The sequence below is a fragment of the Molothrus ater genome, chromosome Z (genome assembly GCF_012460135.2).
Source record: "Molothrus ater isolate BHLD 08-10-18 breed brown headed cowbird chromosome Z, BPBGC_Mater_1.1, whole genome shotgun sequence".
In the NCBI taxonomy this organism is placed as follows: Eukaryota; Metazoa; Chordata; class Aves; order Passeriformes; family Icteridae; genus Molothrus; species Molothrus ater.
Window position 1 is genome coordinate 61,477,261 of NC_050511.2, and position 19,455 is coordinate 61,496,715.

The 19,455-nt window shown below is 40.4% G+C and overlaps 1 protein-coding gene across 2 annotated transcripts in view; it reads right to left on the reverse strand.

The window, feature by feature from the left end:
* Window positions 1-16,601, reverse strand: part of MCTP1 (multiple C2 and transmembrane domain containing 1) — a 211,801-nt gene extending 195,200 nt beyond the window's left edge. The window contains exon 1 of one of the 2 annotated variants that reach the window (XM_036403021.2): window positions 15,865-16,601. In XM_036403021.2, coding sequence (XP_036258914.1) covers window positions 15,865-16,443 — 579 coding nt within the window. In that variant the 5' untranslated portion in view covers window positions 16,444-16,601. The remainder of the gene's footprint in view (window positions 1-15,864) is intronic. The other variant, XM_036403020.2, reaches the window with a different exon arrangement.
* Window positions 16,602-19,455: the final 2,854 nt, after the last annotated feature.

The following is a 19,455-nucleotide window of genomic DNA, read 5'->3' on the forward strand; positions in this document are numbered from 1 at the left end:
TCCATGGGAAAAGATGAGGTCAAACCAAAATGAACACACAACTCCAGAACATCCTGCAAAAATCTGCAGTCACCAAACCCCAAAATTTTCTGGGATTAACCCCACTTTGCTTTGGCTCCAGCTGTACTATCTTCAAGAAACAAGGATAAGAGCCCTGATAATTGCAGTGTAAATGGAGGATGACAAATTGGAAAACTGGTATTAGGGAATATTGGGCAACATGGCCCAAAGTAAATAACCAGGCCTGAAAGAAAGAGAGAGACTGTGAAACTGTAAGTCCTTTTCTGTAACATGAATCTGTGACTGGATGCTACCAGTACAAATCTTGCTCAGAAAATACCTGTATCCAGGTACAGGACCATTCACATGAGACTACTGATATTGCAATTAAACACATATATTCCAACCCAGAAAAGAATGCAAAGACTATAGAAACTGACCAAAACCTTCAGAGGGAATCTGCAGCAATGAAACAGGCAGAAAGTGTTTAGACTAACTCACTTTCACTATCTTAAAATTCTAGTTATGATGAATTTCCTATACAAATGTAAGGTGAAGCACAGATCTTTAGAAATCTAATATGCCAGCTGGTGCTTCAAATAGTTGCTTAATAGTGCCTACCAGCAAAATATTCAATGCAAGAATGCAATCTGCTTGTTTTGTTAAATCCATGTAAAAAAAAAAATTAATAAGCATAAAATAAATTTTAAAATCCACAATCAAATTTTCAAGATTAAGTTATATATTCTCCTTTCAGTTACTTTTGAATGTCTCCTGAGATCTTCTTCCTAATTTTCATGAACATTTCATTCATTTATCTCATACTCTAATCAGACTTAAGACTTCAAGAATCTCTTTGCAGGCTGGTTTCTATCTATTTCAGATTTTTTAATTCTATTCTTACATCTCTTTTAGGTATTGTTATAGCCATTTTGATTTTTAAATATAAATAAGGAACACAGTAGAAAAAGTCAGCAATTACAGCAGCAGTCCTTGAGACTCCATGACTGCTTTCAATTTTCACAGGAGATCAAACAGCTTCTCATCATGGGAGTAACCAAGTATGGCATCTGGCTAGCTGGCACTGGCTGGAAGGCACACACAGCCTCACAGCCATATAGGACTTTAGTGGGCACTTAGGGAACAACTTCAGTTATCTGAAACATCACTGTTGGCACTGAAAGACACAGATATTTACAATATTCACTACTGATACTGATTAAGGTACAGGATGACATTTCTGAAACTGTACACATTGCCAGTAAAAGCACTGTCATTCACTTATAAATAACCACTTAAATGATCATAAAAATAATTTAAAAACCAAAATTGAAATTATAAAATAATTCATTTGCTATAAAGGATGGAAACAGTACAGTTCCAGTGGCAGCATCATACACTTTGGAAGGATTAACAGCTTGGTTTAGTGACTACTATTAGTATTGTGTTCCTCTTCCATCACTAGGCAATAGTCTGCTGTACGGTTACATGAAAAGCATGTTGGAAATATTTTCTAGAAATCTAGCTTTTCTCCTTTGGCAAGTAACTAGTACTTAATTTTACTGATATTAATTTCATGTGACAGGCAATATAAAAGACCTACTTACAACCACTCTTAAAGAATTATTTATAGACTTCTAGTAAATTTAATGAAAGAGATAATTAGTATGAACAAGCATAATTTACATAACACATTGGTGTTTCTTTCAGAACAACTGCATAATGATACAATTAAATACAACTGAAACAATAAGAGTGTATTCACATACATCACCTCTCCAACAGATCTCCATCTCCCTCAAACATGCTAAAAGGCAAGACAGCAAAGCAACAGCTGAAAAACTTGCCATCACCACAATCACTGGATTTTGCCTACAGAATTGAGATACTTGCTAACTGGTAAAATAAATGGCATCTACCTCAGAGTTTCCTTAATATATTAGAACTGTTGAAAGATTTTTTTGTTTTTTCTAGATATATATGAAGACCAGGTTTAAAACCTGCCTACTTAACATGGTTTCTTTTCATGACATCCAGTTTCTGAGACACAGAAAGCCGAGCTCTTCTCTATGCTCCTCGCTTAATTCAAAAAGGCTCTTACAAGAGTCCTCTGCCTTCATCCACAGGACTATCTGCTCAGGGACACACAGAAAAAGCAACCTTCTACTTACATGTCCAGCGACTCCCAGCATATCGAGTGCCACTGTTCACACAACCTCTGAATCTAGCCAGTCTTGAAGTTGTGTCACTTGTTCACATGCAGACAGACACCAAGTTAATCAGTTTCTTCATTTGCACGATGAGGCACTATTTTACCACTAAATGCAACCCAACTGTATATTCTTAATATATTAATTCACATTTCAGGACAATATGCTGCTTGCATCTCTTCTACTACATCTGAGATACATTAAAATGTTACTGATGAATAGAACACTTCTGACCAAACAGAATAAGGATTTGCCAGAATGTCAAAACTAATCCCCTTATAGGACCAGGGCTAGACAAACACAGTACTTAATGCATGAAAGTACAGTACTGCATGAAACACAGACACCTAAATTACACAACAGCATCAGTATCAGCAAACACCTTAGTATAAGACAGAAAAACCTGGTGGTATGTGTCACTGGTCCCCTGGCATTACACAAAGCATACATTCTCACTCCTCAGTTCTGTGATAAAACATTTCCCTTTGTCACTGCATGAAAGATATTCAGATTCAGTTTGACAGCAGCACAGAAAATAACCATGAAACTGCCACTGAGAAGAGACACAGACTTCCTAATGCCATGTTACTGAAGTGCAGTGACACCTCAAATTTCTTTTATTGCAGCAGTGATGTACACAAATGACACATATTTTATGCATACTCCCACAGGTAAACATGTCTCATAGGACAAGAAGACACAGTCTTAGGGCAAGAAGACACAGTTGTTAGCTGCACCAGGGAATGTTTAAGTTTGTCTTTAGGAAGATCTTCACGTAACGAGTGATGGGGCATTGGAATGGGCTACCCAGGGAGGTGGTGGAGTCATCATCCCTGGAGGTGTTTAAGGATGTGGGAATCTATAAAATTAGAGGGGTTTGGAAAAGCTACAAAAGGCAGGTCTCAGATACAGCAGAATTGTGAGTAGAGCTAAACAGTCATGAGTTAGGTCAGCAGAAAAAATTTTTAAACTGTAGAAAAAGCAAGAGCAAATCAAACAATAAGCCTGTGTATTAATGCTTGTCTAAATAGTTCTCTAAGCTGCAGAAAGTTGATCTAGCAAGATATTAGGAATGTTAAAGCTTAAGAATGGAGCTCTGTGTGTTGTCTCTTACAAACAAGTATTGTATTTGAAATAAGCAAGCATTGTTTTAACCAAAGGTACGTGTGCTTATGGTGATTAGATAGAACTACTGTCAATATGCTTTTGCTTTGTGCGATTGGTCAAGAAGCTTGTAAAGTATATTGCAACATTAAGTATTTTAGCCTGCTGCCTGGATTGTGGGCTGTTAGCATCTTCCCATTGTCATAATCATGTAAAAAATAAACAGCTCGAGACACTTTCCCAGCAGCCCCATCTCGTTCATGTCTGTAAATAACCCCCCTTGCCAGCGTCAAATGGTGCCCTTCCTCTGTGAGGAAATAACGTTAGACTAAGATAAAAAAGAAGATCGTAAAAAATTCAAGCGCCAGAAGCCCAAGTTGTTAAAAAAGAAGAATAGGTCATCCCCTTCATCAACTGCACCTGATGTCCTTGTAAGTAACCTTTTTTAAGAAGCTCCTAGACTACTACAATAGGAAATCTTTTATCTAAAACAGAGTAAGACATTTTTTACCAACTTGAGAAAATTTTACAAGATAAAAGACGTTCAGATATCTCAAAAAATAAACTGAAAGACTTATTAATCTGGGTAAAAGTGAATACTCAAAATATAGACTTGCAGTCTGCTTTTACCTTTGATTTCTGGGATCAAATAAACTAGAAAATTTATAATCTATTCTCTCTCAAAAAAGAAGAGACTGTAAGCAGACTAATGCCTGTCTCCCGAGCTCTATTAGAGAGTTTTAAACAAAATAATTGTAACAAAGACCTTTTCAAACAACAAAACAGAACATCTTATTCTGACACTTTAAATCCAAGTGATGCTTAGCCGTCGTCCTCTTTTAAGAAGATTTCGAGTTCTGTTCAGAGTTCCTTCCCTTCTGGCATGTCCGAGATTTCTCCAGACAGTGTAGACAGCACCCTGATCCCCAGAAAATGAGAATCAGATCAGCTTTCAGCTTCAGTAGTGCCCTCTGTTTCTTCCAAGATTCCCTGCATCCTTGCTGCTGTGAACTGCCTTCCGAAAAAATCCACCCCTGCAATGTCCAGAAAAGCGTTCAAGATTTTCATTGCATTCCAAGAATGTAAGAGTTCAAAAGCTGTGTTCAAAAAAAAGTGGAGGCACATCAGACATTAAAGCACATTCTAGATCAACAGAGAGGAGAAGTAGGGGTAACACCACAGATGAGGTTGAACAAAGCTTTGTATGTTTTTAATCTTTTAAACAGTTCAGTTGCAGAACCTGATCCACCAATTTTTAGGCGTTTTTCAAATAACACACAAGCAAAACTGAAAGAAAATCCCCCTGTTTTAGTTAGAAACCCTGAGTCTGGACAAATTGAAGGACCTTTCTGATTAATCACCTGGGGCAAAGGGTATGCTTCTGTCTCTACAGGTGCAGGAATTAAGTGGGTCCCAGCCAAAAATGTCAAACCGTATCGCACCCCAGAACGTGTTGACGAGTCCAGAACCAAAGAAGCAAGTACACAGACATGAGCCAAACAGAGGGATCCCGGGTCACTCCTGACATTCCTTGTGCATTGGTGGAACCTGCAAACTTTTGTGTTAATGTTATTTATAAGTGTGTTAATTGTATGTCAAATGTTTGTTTAGTAGAGCTGATTTTTGGCAAAAGTGTGGGTTTTTGTTTTTGTTAGGTTATAGATCCCCTCTATTGGATCTTCAAGGTGAAATCTTATCTTAAGGTCAAAAGCAAAGTTTTTAAATTGGTATATATGTGAGGATTTTGCCAAAACTTAGCTCATGAAAAAGATGGAGCAAATGCAAGTTGTATGTTGGTGTTGGTGGGTTTTAATTGTTTTTTGTCGTGCAGATTTGCCTGTGGAACAACCAAAAACAAATGTTTGGGTGACCTTAGCCAAGACAGCAGGCTCGGATACTATATGTTTGTCTAATTCGGAACCAGAAAAACCTTTCTCAACCTGTCTGGTTGGTGTGCCAATAAAAGATTTGCCTTTCCCCAAAAAGCAATCCAATGGTAAGCCAGATGAAACTGACAATGGAAACAATCCCGCATTGAATTGGAATGTTTGGGCCAAAGAACTTCCCAAAGCAGTATCTGAACCCCAAGAATTGGAAATCCTTGGTTCTTTAACAATGGATTTTTGCCTTACCTTTACAGCTAGTGATTAGAGAGAAGGTGATCCTCCAAAGTACAATGTTACTCCCCGTTATTTTGCATACAGAAATTTAAGGTTTTTGGTATAATTTTTCAAACAGCTGGGATGTGCTTTCTGAGGCTGACCAATATCCACAACAATTGCCAAAGGGATATTGGTTCATTTGTGGAGATAGGACTTGGCAGGGCATTCCATCACACCTTGAAGGTGGCCCATGTAGCATTTGGATGCTCACTGTAATTGCGCCTACTGCCAAAGTGGTCATGAAAAAGAAACAAAGGAGAACAAGATCTGCTCATCATTATGATGAGAACTGTAAAAGTGATTTCATGCCTTAGAAGGCTGCGAAAAGGGTTTCAGCAGGTTTGTTTTTACCCCAACTGGCTTCAGCAATGGCATTGAAACAATAAGATCAGGTTAGATGTTGGCTGAGTAAACAAACTAATGCCACATCCTCTGCAATTAGTGATATGTTGACCAATGTTGATAGTGTTAGACATGCTACCCTTCAAAACAGAGCAGCAATTGATTTTCTTTTACTGGCACAAGGACATGATTGTGAGGAATTTGAAGGATTGTGTTGTATGAACCTGTCAGATCATTCTGAATCCATTGAATCCATCCACAAAAGCATACAAAAACTGAATGATTTGACAGCACAAATTAAAGAAGATGGTGGGTCCTGGTTAGATGATTTGTTCCAAGAATGAAGCTTTGCACCTTGGCTAAGGAAACTTTGCAAGATAAGGGCTATGTATTGGGTGTTATGGTAGTGATATTAATAGTAATACCCTGCATACTTCAGTGTGTGCGACGAATGATGAACAAAACAGTCAAAGAAGTTTTTATCATACAAGAGAGAGAGAGATAGGAAATAGATTCACAGAAAGTGCTCGAAATCTCACAGAGATGGTGGATGAAGGTATAGAAATGGAGGAAGGTTTTGAATTAAGATCCTGGAATTGTCAAGAGTTCTTCGAACAATGACTTGTAACTATTGTCAGGTGAAATTTATGCCCTTTCCACTGACTGGACCTTCACAGCATTAAATTGCTGTGTTGTAATATAGCAATGATTAGTGCCAACAAGAACATGCTTTAAGCAGATAATAAGCAAAAATATTATAGTAAGGCTACGAAACGCAAGTAATAAATGACACGATTGTGAAAGTTTCTTTTTGGGTGAAAAGAGAGGGGGAATTGTGGGAATCCGTACAACTAGAGGGTTTTGGAAAAGCTACAAAAGGCAGGTCTCAGATACAGCAGAATTGTGAGTAGAGCTAAACAGTCATGAGTTAGGTCAGCAGAAAAAATTTTTAAACTGTAGAAAAAGCAAGAGCAAATCAAACAATAAGCCTGTGTATTAATGCTTGTCTAAATAGTTCTCTAAGCTGCAGAAAGTTGATCTAGCAAGATATTAGGAATGTTAAAGCTTAAGAATGGAGCTCTGTGTGTTGTCTCTTACAAACAGGTATCGTATTTGAAATAAGCAAGCATTGTTTTAACCAAAGGTACGTGTGCTTATGGTGATTAGATAGAACTACTGTCAATATGCTTTTGCTTTGTGCAATTGGTCAAGAAGCTTGTAAAGTATATTGCAACATTAAGTTTTTTAGCCTGCTGCCTGGATTGTGAGCTGCTGGCATCTTCCCATTGTCATAATCATGTAATGAAACTGATGCTAAAAAATAAACAGCTCGAGACACTTTGCCAGCAGCCCCGTCTCGTTCATGTCTGTAAATAACCACCCTTGCCAGCATCAAAGGACAGACTGGACATGGCACTTAGAGTCATGGTCTAGTTAACAAGGTGGTGTTGGGTCATAGGTTGGACTTGATGACTTCAAAGATCTTTTCCAACCTAGATGATTCTATGATAAGAATGTACACACACACTTGTTTATTTATTTGCACAAAAATCTTCACATGGAAGGTCCAAAAATCTCTCAGTGGAATAAATCCAAATTGGGTTAGGTTAGTTAGTTAATAGGTAATTAGGTACCTGTCTTTCAAGTTCAAATATTACAAGAATACTCATTCATAGTACAAAATAAATCGTACAATAGTAGAAGAGTACTCACTCATACTGCATGAGGAAAATTATTATTTATTATTATTAAAATTATCTATCTGTTTAAATATGTACATAATATTAGGCTAATGTCGAAGACATACATTAAAACTTCTACAATGGAAGAGTTAGCTCCTTTAAGGAAAGATGGTTATTTTTGAGACTGTTCCACCTAATGAAGCAAATTTGTACTGCACTTCATTTTGGATGACACAACACTGCAAAGTTCAGCATTTATTATCATTTAAACCATAAGCTGTACAGTTTTCCAAAAGCAGAATAATGCCTCCTAATTTTGGCCAAAATAGCTTCTGTTTTGGGTATCATGTACCTTGGTGGCTGCAGATGGCTGAGATTTACTTCAAGCTGAACTGTGGAGCTAAATTTAGCCCCAGCCAGATAAACTGCAAAGAGAACTTGCAACTGTTCGAGTGCTGGTTAACCCAAGCCAAAATCCTTACTGTTGAAGCTACAATACTAGATAGACAAGTTGATGTTTACTAATTAAATTGCCTTTACCACCAGGACACTGATGAAAAGTATAGTATTACCATAGAAACTGAAGAGAAAGACAAGACTTGGTGAAATCATTGTAGGGAGTTTCCCAGCAGATTTCCCAGCATGTTGGATTAGCATCCCTCCCACAGAAACCTATTATCTATTAACAGAGGAGCCTTGATGCTACTGGAATCTACAAACCAAATAGGACAGAAAACCACAGGACAGGAAAAGCGCAGCAGAAAATATTTTTTAAATAAATTAATAAAACCCTAAACACCAAAGAGAAAACCAGTTATTAAATTATTAAGTTACTTATGATGACGAGAAGTATTCTGACAGAAAAGTTCACACAGGCTCTCATCAGAAGCAGACCATGCAATTACTTCAATTAACCTGTTAAAAGCACTTACTCTTTTTTGTAAGTCTTTTTCTTCCTGTGTTTCCTTGAAGCCCCAAGAATACTTCTGGAAGCACACATGTATTTGTAAATGTTCATAACAGAGCTTCTTTCTTCACACGCCACTTCTTTTCTCATTCAGATCTAAAGCCAAGGTAAATACTTTTGCTTTTCTTGTAAGCAAAAGAACCTAAGATTAGCTTAAGCCTGTGAAATTTACAAATATACTCCCAGCACTGTCTGAGTGCTGGGAGTATATTTGAAAGCAAAGCAGGCATAAACTCTTGAAAGCAAAGCAGGCACAAGCTCTGCCATTCACATTCTGTGCAGCAATCTGACTTCCTACTTTGGTCTGGCTGCTCGACATCAGCCGAGACCCTCAAATAAACTCAGTCTTCAAATATACTAAATCTGAGCATATGGAAACAGGAATTCAGGCATTTAAAAGCAGTCTGAAAATGTAAGAGGAACTTCCAATATGATAAATATCTGTTTATATCACCCATAAAAATCTCCCCGTCTTCAGGGTCCTAAATGTCTCATGAAAGTCTAACTATCAAGGGATGATTTGAATTCTTGATTTTGCTGCTTGGTTCTTCTGAAGGTTTCTTTTAAAAATATTAATGTAAAAATTGAGAAAACATCCTTTTTAAAGCTTGGGGATTTTTCCCCTTATTTTGTTTTTCTATGTGTTGATCTCAAAAAACAAAAAATAAGAAAATACATGAAAAGTGTTTCAAGTTTGCACTTTCAATAAAGGGTCAATGGCAAGTAGTAATTAGTTACTAATATGAAAACATTATTTGCATATCAAAATTTTAAACTTCTTAACAACAAAAGCATTGTCATGTTTGGAATCCTCTGACTGCATTTATCTGTACAAAAATGTGCAAAATATCATCTCTTCCAACTTATTTTATGTTTTGACAATATCAGATTTTAGTCATAGAAGTTGTGAGGAGCCACGCTTTAGAAAAAGTTACTTTTTTTGTAACAGCTCATTTGAGTTTAGGGTACATACTTTTTTCCTGAGTCTATCATATCAGATTTCTTGGTCTAAATATGCTTCAATCTATTCATTTTTAATACCACATATTTATTTTTAGGCATTTACTTTCAAGTACAGGAGTCCTCCTTTCTTCTATTTCTTCCAGAAATTTCTTCCAGGATTTAATAATGCACACTACTGAAAGGTATTGCAGAATTTTTGATTTTCAATTTTATCAACATTCCAGAATTAAAAAATAAATGATACTATTTGCTATTAAAACAGACTCTTTCTCTTTTCCCATCATTTAAAAGGAAGCATTCTCACATTTTTCTATAAAATCCTTCATTTTTTTCTTGAACCTAGATTTTGAATAGATTGTGGTAGACAGGAAGTCAATCTCCTGTCTTTACATATGTATCCTACGCTGCAGAAAAATCCTGCAGTGCCAGATTGGCTGTCTCGTTCATTGGTAAAATAAATCCTGTGGATTTCTGCTTCTGGCTCAAGTATAGTATAGGTCATTAACTTATTTCAACTGGTTTTGCTTTTGGAATTTTTCTTTTTTTTAGCTATCGCCTTCAAATCCTTCAGAACTACCAGCAGGAGGTCTCCTGAAGCTGCACACGTAGGCCCCTGTCCCAACATTACCGAGTTTCTATCGATACTGCTTTTGCCTTTCCTGCTCTTCTTTCTTTGCATTTTCTCTTATCAGAAATCTTAGCCTCATTTATTGTCAGGACTTCCTCTGTAGTTTATTGCTTTTCCTTACTAATCTTGTCTATGTAAAACTTTCAAACAAAAAACTCTTTCGTGTTGCATTAGCATATCATGAAAAGGTGACTCGGTCTGAACCCAACCTGTATCTAGTTCAGAAGTTTCTGCATCAAAGCTTAGTAGAGACTAAGATTTTACCAGAATCACTAAAAGCAAGTGCTCTCCTGTTTCTAAAATATTACCCTCTCCATTTTCGGAATTATGTTGCTCTCAAATCATGTTCCAAATACCTGTGCAAAATGGCTCTCTCCAACTCTGTTTCGTACTAGCATTGTGTCAGGAAAAGGTAATTAATCCTTGACAGTCAGCAGTTTTCAAATTTTCTCACCACCTTCATCTTTCTCAGTGAAATTAAAGTAGCAATTAAGATCCTCTTGGATGACATTATCTGTGTAGCTTTTCATTGACATTTCAGGCTTTTGTCTTTTCTCATTCTTTTTCCTTCTTTGGCTGGATCAATTACATACGCCAATTAGAACAAACAAACTAAATTTTTCCCTTGTGTAACTTCACTGACCCACACAGCTCTAAACCAATTATAGATTCATTCTGGTATAGGCAGAGAAACATGCATGGTATGCCAGTCTGGTCTTCATTGGCTCTGCATCCCACTCCACACTAAATTCAAATTTCCTTCTCTTCTCTTCAGGCTTCTTCCCAGCTCAACCTGTACTTACTCCTTTCTACTAACTAAGATTTCCTTTCTCTTTTCCAGCATCCCAGTACGAGACAACACTCTTTGCCCTGTAAGTACAATGTCTCCTTATACAACCCAGCTCACTAAACTCCCCTTTTTTCTGCAGGTCCTCCTCCTGTGCCACATGCTTCACCCTCTTACATCAACTTTATTGACTAATAGTTATCTTTATTTGTAAGAATGGGAAAGACCCTGTATCTGGATGCATCTCCAGTTTTTCACTTCATCTCATCTCTCATCAGTCTGTATAGTATATTCTAGATCACTGTTTCCCTGCTTATTAATGAAACAAATAGCTTCATGTGCCACAAAATGAATGAAACTTGCTTTCTTATGGCTAAGAAATTAGAGGTTGAGCAGCAGAGCTAGCCAGCCCCCATCTTCCTTGTGCAATAACCGCAGTGTTCTTCCACATCTCTAAGTTATTCACATAGCCACTCACAGAACTGGAAACATTGATGGAAGGTGTTAAGAACCTGTCCAGTCTTTCAGTGTAATAGATCAACCTGGACACATTTTAAGAAGTCATGAAATTACAAAATTTGTTGTTATCAGATTTATTGTTATTTTTGAAAAAAACACACTGGAGAGAAGTGCCTGCAAGAGCTCTCACTGTGACAGTCAGACTGCAGTCTGGATATCCCTTCAACCAAGAACCCTCTCCCTAAGCCCTCTTCATGTTCAGTTTTGATTCAATATGACATGACCAGATCCATGTTCTTTGAATAAGATAGTGAAACACCTATAGGGTCTCTATTACTGCAAATCTTAAGAAACAGGGATATTTTCACCCTCCTGGTTTTTACTAAATTACTGTGATAAAATATAAGTGATATAAAACTTTTCATGCAAAGCTATGCCTCACATTAAAGAAAAAGGCCATGCTGGCACAGGCACTGTCAGATAAATTCATGCTCCAGCTGGCATGGAAAGGAAAATTAAAAGGGACAAGTAGAAAAACCCTTGCCTCACTGCCTTGGGCCATGGCAGCACACTCAGACACTGGAAGCATTGTGAAGCATTGCTCCTGGAGTGTTGCTGTCATCTCCTGTCCAGGGGACACCCCAGGAGGCTTCCATCACCATCATCTAAGTCCTTCAAGGATGCAGCACACACGTGGCTCTCAGCAACATGACAGTGGCTGGCTGCCATGTAGAAAGTTATGAAAAGTTTGGCCAAGGAAACCTGCCTCATAGTCTTTGGAAACTGGAAGAAGGATTATGTATAATTGCACGTGTTTGTTTCTTTGTCCTAAAAACACACATTTACATTTCAGTTACTGTTTAAAAGAAACCTAAGTTTCCTGCCAATAAACACTTAAAATGCCCTTTCCAAAAATATTCACAGACAGCTCCAAGAATATTCAGTCTTCACTGAAGAACTATGTTAGTATTTAGCACTCAAATATAATAGGTATTGTTTGCATAAGACTACACTTCTATTTGTGCCATTCTGCTCAAACCAAGATACTAATCCAATTCAATGCAACAGAAGCTTTATTCAATACTGAAAAAACTAGGTCTCTGCTAGACTGTCCATGCCCAATGCAATAGTGTTATATCACACTTTAATGAGTTCAAATAAAATTCAAATTGCTTGATTATGCTAAATATATGTACATTTCATGATAACATCTTACATTGTAAGTCTTCCCACCCACTAACTCATGCTCCCTCTCACTGATGACAACTGACAACTGTCTTATTTCAGCTTAGAAGCACAAAAAAATTGACTTATTGTGGGATTTTATTTCTCTCCACCACCTCCCTTAAGAAATGTAGTAGATCTTTTCGCGTGCAGATTTGCTAAAGAATTCAACAGTCTTGATCCAAGTGAGGCAGTAGCATCTGCTTGCTCTCTATTTCAATAAAATTTTACATATGTTTTAAAAGAAGTTGCAATTTTATGTTGACTTACATTAGGTAATTTAATCTCATTTTAATGATTCTGATATTTTTTTTTTAATCTTTGGGCGTGTAAGGCTGCACTGAAAGACAATGAAAACCCAGACACTGCTGTAAGTCTGTGCTGTTGTGTCCTGGTTACAGAAAAAAAATTGAATGGAGCTTTTAATGCTGTTTACTCCATACCACACACATCATCTCTGTGGTCCCAGGAGGAAAAGCCAACGAGCAGCAGGGGAAGTGCACCATCTTGCCTGGCTCTCTCCAGGGAGAAGGTATGGGGGTAAGCCAGGTGGACCCAGCCCCTCTTCACTGTCAGTCCCTTTCCCGTTCCTCTGAGCTGTGGCTTTAAGATGTGGTACTGAAGGACAGCAATGCCAAGTCCAAGACAACTGCTCCAGGGAATATTAGAAAAGAGAAAGAGAAGTGGCACAAGCTCAGCTGAGCCATTCAGAGCCCAAGCCCCAACAGAGCTGAGTGAGTGGTGGCAGGGCCAGAGAAGGCTGTGCAGAACATGTTGGAGCAGTCTGAGGTGGCAGCATGGCGCAAGATTCAGAGGGGTTTGCTTGTACCTACTTAGACTGGGCTGGGGGATGAGAGCATTAAGCCACCAGAACTCTCATGGCCATACTGCCTTTGTCTAAGTACATACCAGGCACTGTCTTTGGGAAGCACTTTTTCTTTTGTTCCCAATGATAAATGCCCTTTTGTGGGTGGGACACCCTCTTTATATATACTTTTCTCGCTACTGATATTGCTGTGGTTATTGTGATTTTAGTAAATTGTTAATTTAACTCATAATCTCTTACTGTTCCTCCACTGTCAGAGGGCACAGGGGGAAAGGGAATAGCTTGCTTGGAGGTTGGTTTCCTGTAGTTGTTAAAATCAGCGTGTGGTGTAAGTAAAACTTGGATTTGAAAAATGCAAGTTATTCCAAACTCATGCAACCAGATGTGTAAAACCAAATCCTCAGAAGGGTGTATAGGCCATGACTGAGGTTAGGCAGGGACTTTTCTGCCCTGGGGTACAGCCTGTAAGCATGCAAGAATTGACTCCTGAGGTACACTGAAATGGAAACTCCAGCCACCCACAGTGGAAGGTCCTTGCTCTATTAACACTGTGCAAATAACTAACACTGAAGAGTACCAGGCATACTTGAAGACAAACAACAATGCTTTATAATTGGAGTCTTACTTCCCCAAATAACTCATTGAACCTGGTGAATTAAACTAGATTTAATAACCCAAGTAAGATTATACTTTAGAGTTGAGAAAAGCAGTGAATGTGTTATTATGAAATAGCAGAAAAGCTATTCTGTTGCGGATCATCGCTCCGAAACAAACACAATCAGCAGCTCTGCAAACTTCATCAACACACACGCAAGCATTTTTATTATCAAAACCAGCATGTCTGGTATCCAGGCACAGCCCAAATTAATACTAGAAAACACTTGGAGGAATCGGTCATAATCCTGCTAATTAAAAACAAGTAAGTGTTAGGAAGCCTAAATTGATTTGATTTGGCAGTATTCTTTCCAAATGCTATGACTGTATCTTTTTCTAAACAAGAGTAATGCCCTTACAACTAAAAAGCATTTGACATGTTTTGTAAACAAACATTTACAATTGTTTACTAAACACAACAGCAGAACAACACTGGAGAAAGTCACACATTTTCATATCGCTAGATGCAGCAGTCTTTAAAGCAGAATAATGTCCTGTTGTCTCAAAAAATAGTACTTAAGTACTTAAAATATGCAATACATTCTTGTGAGCCAGTGGTTTGGGGAGGAAGGAATTAACTACTGCATGCCCACTTTAGAGACACTTGTCACAATAATCCCATCTCAATAAGCAATGATCTAAACCCTTTATAAGCATTATACAAGAGATAACCACAGTAGTTTCTAGTTAGGCCAGTGATTACAACCAAAGCAACCCCATGACATAAAGTTACCTCTAGGTCCCATATTTGTGAAGACAAACTCCTTTGAATTCTGCAGAGGGACATTACCACTGACCTCAAGGTACACTTGCAAATCGCTGCAGAAGTACTGTCATCCTTCATTAGTATAGGTACTGCTCTGGCAGCAGCTAGATGCATTTATACAGCTTATTTTTGACAACACACAGAGCACATCTTTTAGTTCAGCTACTCATTTCTCCCTGATTATGACCTAAGACAATTTATAATAATATGCATTAGTCAGTTATTCCTAAGAAAGGTGGATGACTGCTTAGAATTACACAAGATCCAAAAATACTCATATGTTTTGCACTTTTCTTGCAGTAAATTTATTCCAAGATTCAGCAGTCCCTATGAACAGTAGCTTCACCGCACAATTTAAAAACTGACAGTTGGAAGAGTTATGGCTTTGTTTACTGCCTTCTCCCAACAACCAGCACGAGTCTCCTAGACTGAACTGACAGCTGCATGAGACAGTACACAGCCAAATAATTACCTACAATCTATTAAATGTGTACTAGTGGTTGTCATTTGTGTGTCTTGCAGAAATCAAAAGACATAGTAATTCAAATATGGATAACCAAACAAGCAAAAAAGCCGAGATCAAAAAAGCCGTGCTGCATGTGTTAAGAGCAGACACCAGCAGAGGCGGCTCTCACAGACCTGCGAGGCGTGAGAGCGGGGGAAGCCTAACTCCAGCCTCCGAGACACCCTTCCTCTGCATGGTTTATGCAATGAAGGTCTGAGGGAGGTCGCTCCTGCAGCGGAGCAGGAGCACGCCTGGCAGCGGTGCTCCCCCGGCTCGGGCCCACGACACCGCCTGTCACGGCGTGCTGGGGGAGTGAATGCAGGGCTGCGACGCGGGATGCAAGCGGGACCGGAGCCAGCTCCCGAAGGGCTCTCTTCAATAGCGAGCGAGCGGGACGAGGGCTGAGACTCAGCCGTGGCCGTCCTTCGCCTCACCTCAGCTCCTTTCCCCAGCGGCCGTCCTCCCACCTCTCCTTACCTCAGTTCCCTTCCCACCTCCTCTCCCCTCCCCAAGGATTACCACCCCTCCCGCTCAACCTGCCGACCCGGCCCCGTACGTAGAGAGGCGACGCGGGCCGGCACTCACCGCGCTGCTATCGCCGTCCTCCGTCCGCTGGTCCTGGATCCTGCCGGCGGCGGGTGATCCCTGCAGCAGCTGCTCCAGGCAGGCGGTACTGGGCAGCGAGGAGCTCTTCTGGTGCGACAGGTGCGCCCCGGGCCGGCGCCCCTCCCTGCCACCCGCCGGCCCCTCAGCGCCGGCGGCGGGCTCCGGGCGGCGGCCGGGCGGCGGCCCCTTGCCTTGGGAAAGCAAATGCTCCCGCAGGCGGCGCAGGGCGGAGCCGGACTCGCCGGCCGGCTCCAGCGGCTCGGCGGCCGAGCAGCATAGGTTGGGCTGGGAGGACGAAAAGACGCGGTCTAGCACTTGCCGCCGTCGCTTGAAGCCGCTCCACTTGCCGCCGGGCTGGACGTCCCCCTTGCTGCCGGCCGGCGGCGGCGGGGCGAGGGGCTCCGCAGTGCGGCGCTCGGCTGCTGCCCGCCCGCCGCCGCTCCGGCCCTTGCCCCCCAGCTGCAGGTTCTTCCACAGCCGGGCCTGGAAGGAAACTGCCGGCTCTGATTCGCTGGGCTTCTCCCCTGTGGTCACTCGGGGCTCCTTGCCCGGCTCCATCTTTCTCCTTCTGCGATGGGGGCAGTGGTGGCAGCGGCAGCGGCAGCAGCAGAGCGCGACGGAGCCTGTCGCCCTCTCTCCGGTGCGGGGCGGACCGAAACGGAGCGGCGCCCGCTGCCGGAACGAGCGCAGGGCTCCGCCGCACCGCCCCCCGCTCAGCGTGGCGCGCCCGAGGGAGGATGGTGCTGCAGCCGTGATGTTGAAGAGAAAGGGAGGGCGAAGCTGCCACCCTGGCCCAGCTGGGCAGAAAGTTTGCCATCCTAAGCCCACAACCTGGGTGCTCCTTCGATGGCGGCGGGCGGCGCGAAGCCTGGCAAAAAAAGTTCTGGGCGAGGTGCAGGGGGAGCAGCGGCTCGCACACAGACAGCGCGGCAATGCAGGTGAGGGCTCGGCAGGCGAGGTGTGCCCTGCCCTCCGCCCCACCTGTTCCTGCGGCCGGGACGGGCTCTCGTTCGGGATGGTGGGAGGCCGCGAGTGGCGGAGTGTGAGCGCCCGGCTGCTGAGCTCCCCATGCGGCCGGGAAACACCCAGATCCTCGGGTGAAGGTGGGAATGTGAGGCGGCTCCCTGTGCAGCAGGCATCATCCCCGACCCGCAGTAACTTTGTGGAGGGAAGGTTCAGTGGGATTTCCTCATACATGTACAGAAAGCGCTGCGGGAAATGCGGGCCTCGTCACTGGCTCTGTCCTTGGGCAGCGGCGGGTACTGAGTGCAGGGCCTGGCCCGGCAGGACCCGCCAGGTATGGTGGAACGAACCCTCAGCTCGTCTGCCGTTCTCGTCTTTTTTTAAATTGAAGAGAAAGTTTTCTTATCATAGCATGCTGTACTAGTAGCCCCATCATTGCATTTTTGGATATTTCTTTTTTAATTAAAAGCACACCAGCAGTGTGATTTCAGAACAAATCTTTTGTGTTCCATGAAACAAACAAGCAAAAGAAATCTTTTTGTGTAGAGTGAGCCATACCTTTGTGCAGTGTACTCTCAGGTTTCATTTAAAAAGACCCTTCTCACAATGGAGGATTTGGCCTCTATGTTTAACTTCCCTAATAAAGTTTGCAACCAGGCATTTGACAGTATAATTTTTGCTGAACAGAATATGAGGAAAATTAAAAATACTGAGATAAAATGGGTCCTTCCAAATCATCAGGGCTTTGGGAATTCAATCTAGAACATTTGAGAAAATAGCCAAAATAACCTCTGAACCACTGGCGGTTATTTCTGAGGAGTCCTGTGTGACTCCTCCAGCCAGTTATGTGACATTTTAGAACCAGAAAAAAAGCCATAGATAGTCATAGCAAAAAGAATAAACCAAAATGTTTTAAGATAGAAAATGACACATAAGTAACTGACTTTGATCCTTCACAGTGAATACAAATAATCAGCTTCTAACTACCTGAAAGCAAAAGCATGAGGTAGCAAAGCTCAAATGGATCAAGGTCTGGAGCAAGTTTATGTGTCCAAATATCTGAGTTGACGTCTTTAAATCAAACAAGGAATTGGCTAAAATGAAAACTCTGTAAAAGATTTGTTTCTTGTAAATAATGAGTTTACTCAATGAACAGGAATCAAAAGAATAAAAAATAATTTTGTTCGCCAACTATGCTGGGGTCAGTGAAAAAGGCTGAAATATATTTCTATATATTTATCTGCCTTGTGTTTGACTCTTTCTATTTCCACCTTATACTTAAAACATAAAATAAGCTGCTTTTCAGATAAGTTTTCTGTTAAAGTGATGATGTTTCACAAAACCAGCAGATACAGGAAGACTACAGCAGTGTATTCAGAAGATCTTACTTTACTAAATATACTGAACTACTCTCATACCTTTATATGAAAGTTATTTTAACCAGTGATCACATTTTCCTATTAAAAAAAAAGAAAAAAAAGACCAGAATTTTGTTGTTTATATAGACATATTCCCTTCAGCAACGAAGTACATAAGTACATAAGTACATGGAAGCTTGTAGTCTGGGAGGAGCGTACACAAGCCTCCATGTGGCTTGTGCTGTGTTTTTACTGTCCGTGCATTGAGTGGTTTCAAGTATCATACTGACAGGTCTCCTAATTCTTAATCCCCAAAAGCCAGCATAAACTTTCCTTACATTAAAATTGTATCATTACCAAATCTGTCCAACCTGCCTCCTTTTTATGCAACCAGCAAGTAGATTTGCTTACAAAGAAAAGGGTCAAAGTATCTTCACCTGTTTAGTTGCAGAAACATGAATTGTCCTCAGGGCAAAATCTGTCTGGGCTGGCAAGACAGTAAATGGCTATGCTGAACAGGCAGCGTGGGATTATTCTAAAATTAATTCAGATCAGGTCACCATAAGCAGTTTTACAGCACTGTGAGTCATTCTGCACATTGAATTACTTGAGCTAAATTAATTTGTTAAAGTTGAAACAGAATTTGGCAGAAAGATCACAGCAAAACCTCAAGCTGCATTCAAACAGACTCAATCTCAATACTTAACAATAACATGGATTTAACACCTGTACAGATGAGAACAATACTTCTAAATATATAAATAAACATTTATTAGCCTTATAAACAAGGATATCTGAAAATTTTTCTTTGTGCTATATTGCTTCAGTATTTTGAAAGCTAAAATAAAACAGGACAACAGTGACAACAAACAGAATTATTTGTTACTTCAAACAGAAACCCCAGGAGATCAAGAATGTCTTCTTTATTCCAGCATATTAACTATACATCTCAAAAAGGAAGACCATTTTCTGAGGAAGGCAATTATCAGTGTCCTCAGAACTATATTTCATATATATATATATATATGGGGGGGTGTGTGTGTGTATGTGTCATTACTCTAAGTAGTTTAAACTTATAAAGCAAATGTGCTACTCAAAGCTAAGCACTGTGTATTTTTTAAAAATACTCTCTACTACTTTTGCAGCCTATAACCCAAAGCCCCAAATTTCTCCAGTGCTTTAGATCAAATAAATGTTTGATTTGGTTTTGCTTATTTCTTGAAAACAAAGTTACTTAATTGATTCTGAT